At 42.2% G+C, this 6,732-nt stretch overlaps 1 protein-coding gene across 3 annotated transcripts in view; it reads right to left on the bottom strand.

Moving 5' to 3' along the window:
- Nucleotides 1–953: 953 nt before the first annotated feature.
- Nucleotides 954–6,732, bottom strand: part of cadm1b (cell adhesion molecule 1b) — a 570,260-nt gene continuing 564,481 nt past the window's right edge. For all 3 annotated transcript variants that reach the window (XM_063207324.1, XM_063207325.1, XM_063207322.1), the window contains 2 exons: nucleotides 4,183–4,311; nucleotides 954–1,072 (listed from right to left, as the gene is read on the bottom strand). In XM_063207324.1, the coding sequence (XP_063063394.1) occupies nucleotides 954–1,072; nucleotides 4,183–4,311 (248 nt within the window). The remainder of the gene's footprint in view (nucleotides 1,073–4,182; nucleotides 4,312–6,732) is intronic.

Below are 6,732 nucleotides of genomic sequence, written 5' to 3' on the forward strand. Positions count from 1 at the left end.
GTGTGTGTGTGTGTGTGTGTGTGTGTGTGTGTGTGTGTGTGTGTGTGTGTGTGTGTTAAACAGTGCGAGAGATAACTAGTGTACTGTATGATTGTGTGTGTGTGTATCTTGTGAGAGCATTAGAAAGCCTTAAGTACATCCAGCATCTGGTTGGTCGTGAGTCAGGAAGTGTTGGCCACATTTGAGAGAAAAAAAGAACAAAAAACAAAACAAAATATACATCACCAACAAAAAAAACAAACAACCAATAGAGAAATAAATACAAGAAGGCACAAAATTTCCTGCAAATGGCTGAAACAAAAATCGAAACAAAGAAAACCTTGCACCAGCAGTGTCAGGGGTGTATGTTGGATGGTGCAGCTTTCTATACTGGAGTGCGTTTCTCGAAAGCGTAATTGCTAACTAAGTTAGCAACTTACTTGTTTGCAATGCAATTTCCCACTGGCAACCTACTAAGCTGCTAACTTGTTAGAAACGATGCTTTTGAGAAACGGGGTCCTGATGTCTCTCCCTCCATTCTGCTATAATTACCCCCTATCCCACCCAAACCAAACCTCCCCCAAGCATTCTTAGCACCTCCCTCTATCTACAGTTCAACCCCACCCCTGGAGATGCGGACATCCAGGATTCAGGAATCAAAAAGCCTGCCACACATTTTACTTCAGCCAATTCAATGAACCAGCTGATCCTAATTACCACAACCCTTCAGCCAGGTTGATAACCTAATTAGTGAAATCGCCCGTGGGATATGGAATATCGGGCAAGACTTTTTTCCCCCTCTAGTTTGTCCGCCCCTGCCCTGCCCTACCCTACCCTACCCTGACCACCCTCCCAATACCAAGCGGACTGACACCACGCACAGAAAGCCTTCCTAGTCCAAACAACACGGGGGCACCCCCAGTGAAGAAGGGGTTCCCCCCCAGCCATGCCCCCTCCCTGGCCCCCGGCCCCCTTTAGATGTAGTACTCCTTCTTGGTGTCCGAGTTGCTGTGGCCGCCCTCCGCGTTGATGATGGCGGTGTCGGCGTCCGCGGCATCGTCCGCGCCTTTGGCCTCGTGTGTGAAGTAGGTACCTGTGTGGAAGAGGAAAACACAACGGAGAGATGGATCAATCGAATGCCCATTATTTTTGGCCTTGTGTGTAGAAGATAGAGTAAACACACAATAGATAGGTGGACCCGACCCATTATCTTTGGCCATTTGTGAAGTACAGTAGGTAACCGTTTGGGAAGGTACCGTTAATACACGAGCACAAATATAGTTCAATGGATGACCCTTAACATTGGCTTTGTGTGGGAAGACGGTACGTACATGTAACAAAGGATACACAAATAGAAATATAGATCAATAGAGGGGCAATATTTATGGTCTCATGTGGGACGGAGGTAACTGTAGCGAGGATACGTCAATGGGTGCCCATTATCTTTGGCCTTGTGTGTGAAGTAGGTAACTCTGCGATGGTAAATACACAGATGAATAGATCAATAGATGGACATAGTGTTCATCATGCACTCAGTGCTGGGTGAAGTAGGCACAGTGGTAGGCCTAAATCAATAGATCGGATGCACTGACAAATGACACAGAACAAGTTTCTGTAAAGACGAATAAATAATTTATCTATAGATAGGCATTGTATTGAGCTTCGCATGTAAAATACTGTAGGGACCTGCATGAAACAAATTACAGTACAAAGAAAGGTGGTTTATTGTATGGCTATCAACATACTTTTAGGGCTTTTGGCAGCTTTTTAAAGAAAAATAAGATGACATTAGAATAAAATTGAGAAGATAAATAGCCTACATGTACAAGCATAGATATGGATGAATAGATGGGCATAGTCATTTGCATATCCTTTGGCGTCAGGTGAAAAGCAGGAACGTTCATTAAGTTAAACAGATGGATGGATCAGCAAAAGAGTTGATAGGGCGCTACTAGTATCCCTCAAAACCAACTGGTGCTCTTGGAAGGGGTTCAATGTTCAAAAAAGACTGAAGGAAAAAAATCCTTGGTCCAGGCACTTCAGTTGGTTAATGTAGTAAAAAAACGAACTTTATTTAAAGGGCAAATGCATTAAAAAACACCAACGCGTTTCGGCGGTGTGGCCTTCATCAGTGTGTGTAGATGGATGGATCAATTGTTTACCCTTATATTAATTTGAATTATATATCGTTTGCCTCATGTTTGAAGCATATGTGTGATGGTAAAAAAACAGATAGAGGGTGCCTTTGCTTTGGCAAGATAAATTCAAGGATAATGTAGATTGACATATTATGTACCTTTTGGTATTATGCGTTAAATAGTTGCTGGTGAAACAACAGATTCAGAGAGGACTAGATTAATAGTGGGGCCAAATGTACGTATATTCTTGGTCAGAAAATAAAAGGCTGTGCCATGTTTCCTGCTAACACAAGTGATTTTATTGAGAAGCTGATGCACAATGTATTGAGTGCCCATTACGATCTGCTTATTTAGCCCTACTTGGACACAATTTTCTGGCAGGATTTTTAACTTTCTGAACCCAGGTTTGACACACCACTGCATATGCCTTTGGCCTTGTGTCTGTTGTAGTCTGTCTCTGTGTACATGGATAGATACCGTAGTAGATCAATAGATGGCTCTAATCCTAATTGTATGCCTTTGGCCCTGAGTGTGAAGTAGGCGCCTGTGGAAATATAGATACATAAATGGATGGATAAAAAGAAAAAAAAATGTTTTGACAAAGTCTTTTACATCGAGTGGAGAAGTGGCCTGCAGATAGAATGAAAATCTGACTGATGGGTAAGGTTTATTACAGGCAGTTTCTTTAAAAATAATCACATTCTTTTTTTTAAATCAACTGGCATTCTAGTGAATGACCAGTGTCCTTTTGATCGCTTCGGGAAAAAAAATGCCTTCTTTGCCGCATCCTAAATCAAAGAAGTGTGTGTTTTTTTTTAAACGGTTAGCTGTAGTATTTGTCACTATGGTGATTAGGTCCAAAATCTGCTTTAAAAAATGGTAATTAGCAAAACAGTGCTGACCTCTATGTTAATTGGGCTAGCACTAGGTATTTTATGCTGTCAAACTGTTTAGATTAGAATCAGTTCCTTTTTTTGTTCCTATGCTGATTTTGTAAGAAATTATGAAATACCTCTGTGTTGTCATGGTGATCAGACATTGGTGACCTTTTGTAGCATTTGTGATTAGGCTGGTAAATGTATGTTGGCATAGCAATTAGGCTGATGGTAGCACCTCTGTGTTATGATGGCGATATAAATAGCACTGGTGCTGTTATGTAGCCAGTCATTAGGCTAATAAACATATTGACAGGATGATGGTGATATGGACAGCAGTAGTAGCAGTAGGCCTATTCATATACTTTAAAGATGTTGAATGAGAGATTAATATATTTTCATAGATGTTGTTTAGTGTGTGCATCGGATCATTTGCGTATCGCCTTGACACAGATTAATAATGGCAGCGTTATACCGACTACATAAGGCAACAATCTGACGAGTGCTCAATGATGTGCTAGTGTTCAATAGTAGCAGAAGTAGCTTGATGTACAGTAACTTTGGTGTAGCTTGTTCGCATGGTCGGCCATTAGTGTACATCATGGTGATATGGACACCAGTAATACCTATACGTCTGCCAAAGTAGTGGCCTAAGATGATGAAGTGATTTCGCCAAAGTAATATGGATGTAGCTATAGTGTAGGGAAGGATTAAGCTATTTGTAAACATCATGGCATGGTCCGTTATTGCTGTATGTCATGGTGATATGAGCAGTAGTAGTACCTTTATACCTAACCTTTTAGGCTAGAAGGAAACATGATGGCATGGTCTGTCATTACTGTATGTCAGGGCTATTCAAATGGAGGACCTGGGGCCAGATGCGGCCCCTGGATGGTAAAGTTCTGCCACCCCCCCACCCCCCCCATTCATTCACATGAGAGTGAAATCGTTAAAACCATGTCATGAATCAACCATCTTAAGGCTACTAAGAAATAGAGAAGCAAATATCTGTTCTGTCTGGAAAGATATCTGCTTGTTTCGCACTCTAACCTCGGACACCTTGGTGCTCTGAGTTATACAGATGTTCGGCCCCTTCACTGGAAGGAATTTGAAAAAACTGGACCTCGGTGACTTTTAATTGAATACCCCTGCTGTATGTGGTGGTGATATGCTGTAACTGCTGTAATTACCTTTATGTCTGGCAAAGTAGCGGCCTAAGATGATGAGGAGGCAGAGCATGATGAAGACCACCACGGCCACCACACCCCCGATTACAGCATGGTCGATCTTCTGTGGAGAGCCCACTCCAGCTCTGGAGTCTACAGAAGAAAAAATAGCACACACGCACACGCAGGCACGCACACACACAGGCACGCACACACACACACACACACACACACACACACACACACACACACACACACACACACACACACACACACACACACACACACACACACACACACACACACACACACACACACACACACACACACACACACACACAGGACACAGATAGGATGTTGTTACAACATTAAACATCATCTGGTTAAAAAAGCATCATGTACTATCATGTACTACAGTAATCACATACAGTCCGGTCCATACAGTAGCTACTGTACAGCCCCAGAGAGTGTAAGGAAAAGGTGAGCGAGTCAGATGATACGTAGTGCACAGTTTGAATATGAGAGAGAGAGATGGAGAGAGAGAGATGGAGAGGGAGGGAGGGAGAGAGAGACAGAGAGCAAAGAGAAAGAGAGAATGAGGAAGAGGGAAGGTGAGTGGGAGAGAGAGAGAGGGAAAGGGAAAGGGAAGTAAGTCAGATGCTGCATAGTGCATAGTTTGAATTTGAGAGAGAGAGAGCGAGAGCGAGAGAGAGAGAGAGGGTGAGTGGGAGAGAGAGAGAGAGCAGAGAGAGAGAGAGAGCAAAGAGGGAGAGGGAGGACGAGAGATGTTCCTCAGTGCCTAGCGTCTACGCTAGCTGACTGCACTCATTAGTGTTCACAGAGGCGTACTTCCCATCTGCACTCTGCTCAGCACAGTCCCTTGTTACCGTGGTGATAATGCCTATCAGTTCAAGGTTCCGCCGTTCGTTTTGTTTTTTCGCTGTCCACACTAACGATGACACGTTCTTGGACTGTAATGATTGTGTAACTCGGGAGGGCTAGCTGAGCTGTATCTGTGATTGATAAGGCGACTTGTGTTTTTCCTAAAAAAAAAACACAGGGGCACTTTCTGTGTGCTTCTTCTTTTTTCTTTTTTTAAATCTTTTCTGGCCCATGCAGTCATGGTTATGTAATACTTCATCTCCTCCTCTCAGGGCTAAGTGCATAAAAACAGCTTAGACAAAGAAATCAATAATGGAGTCCATGGTTGAGGCTGCTACTGCTCCAGGATATAAATCATCGTTGTTGCTTTTGCTTCTGAAGAACCTCCACTGGCTGAAGCAACCAAAGCAGCTCAATTTGAGCTCTTCACCCTAATAAACTTCCACTTATGTAACTCCAAGTGATGTAACTCTAATGGTGTGGGTAATGATGAAGCTCCGCTAATCTAATCTAACTGCACTGTAACTCCAGTAATTTACTGTACTGATCAACTTTCAGGAGTCTCTAATAAGTGACTGTAGGATACTGTACTGGTCTGTGTTTCCCAAAAACCCTTAAGTAGTACTTAAGCCTAGGCAATATATTAGAAATAGGTCTCACATCATCACTAAAAGTCTATACATACACTTGTACCTTGCGCACAACCATTTTATTTGCATTTGCAAGAAAAAATATTGTACGTAGGGCTATAAAATTATTGTATGCGTAAACTTTTAGCAATGTGGTATATTGAGGGACCCTCATACTTAAGTACTACTTAAGGGCTTTTTATAGAGTTTTTTCCGCCATTATCTTAGTTAGGAAATAATGTTACTTTTAGTTACAAGCTAGCAATTATTATTCAATCTTATGGGTCCAGCTAGCTACTACTGCTGCAAAATTAAGGGCCTACTGGACCATTATTACACAGGCAGCCCTGGCATAGTGGTAATGGAGGTGGACTTAAGAGCAGAGGGTTGAAGGTTTGAATCCCAACCTTATCCATTCTCTCTCCACACCTCTACCCATAGCTTAACAACCCCACATTGCTCAAGGGACTGTTACCAATACCTGGCACCTATATGATTGTAAGTCAATTTGGGTTAAAGCCATTACCTAAGTGTAATGTAATGTAATAGTGTTATAGCAATTAACAGGCCTTATTGACAATGAACAAGACATTTTTAAATGATTGACAAGCAAATTATGGTTTTTGCGTAACACGTCTTATAAGTCACTTACAGTACAAACATACATTTAGGAATGTATCACTGGCTTATATGTGAGCCCTACATTGATGCTCTTCAAACAGCCGTGGGGCAGCCGTGGCCTAGTGGTTAGAGAGTTAGCCTTTCAATCTGGGGCTGTATGTTCGAAACCCCCCTGACATCTCCCTACATCTACAGCCATGGCTGAAGTGCCCTTGAGCAAGGCACCTAAGCCCATATTGCTCCAGGGACTGTAACCAATACCCTGACAAATAATAACTGTAAGTCGCTTTGAATAAAAGAAAAGCGTCAGCTAAGTACAATGTAATGTAATAAATCAACACGGTTGCCACTTAAGCACTGATGCTACTTCAACTGAAACAAGTCTTACTAATACAACTCTTTTGTTGTGTCCCATGTTATTTCCCCAATTAAGCATGTGCTT

Source organism: Engraulis encrasicolus, chromosome 9 (genome assembly GCF_034702125.1).
Source record: "Engraulis encrasicolus isolate BLACKSEA-1 chromosome 9, IST_EnEncr_1.0, whole genome shotgun sequence".
In the NCBI taxonomy this organism is placed as follows: domain Eukaryota; kingdom Metazoa; phylum Chordata; class Actinopteri; order Clupeiformes; family Engraulidae; genus Engraulis; species Engraulis encrasicolus.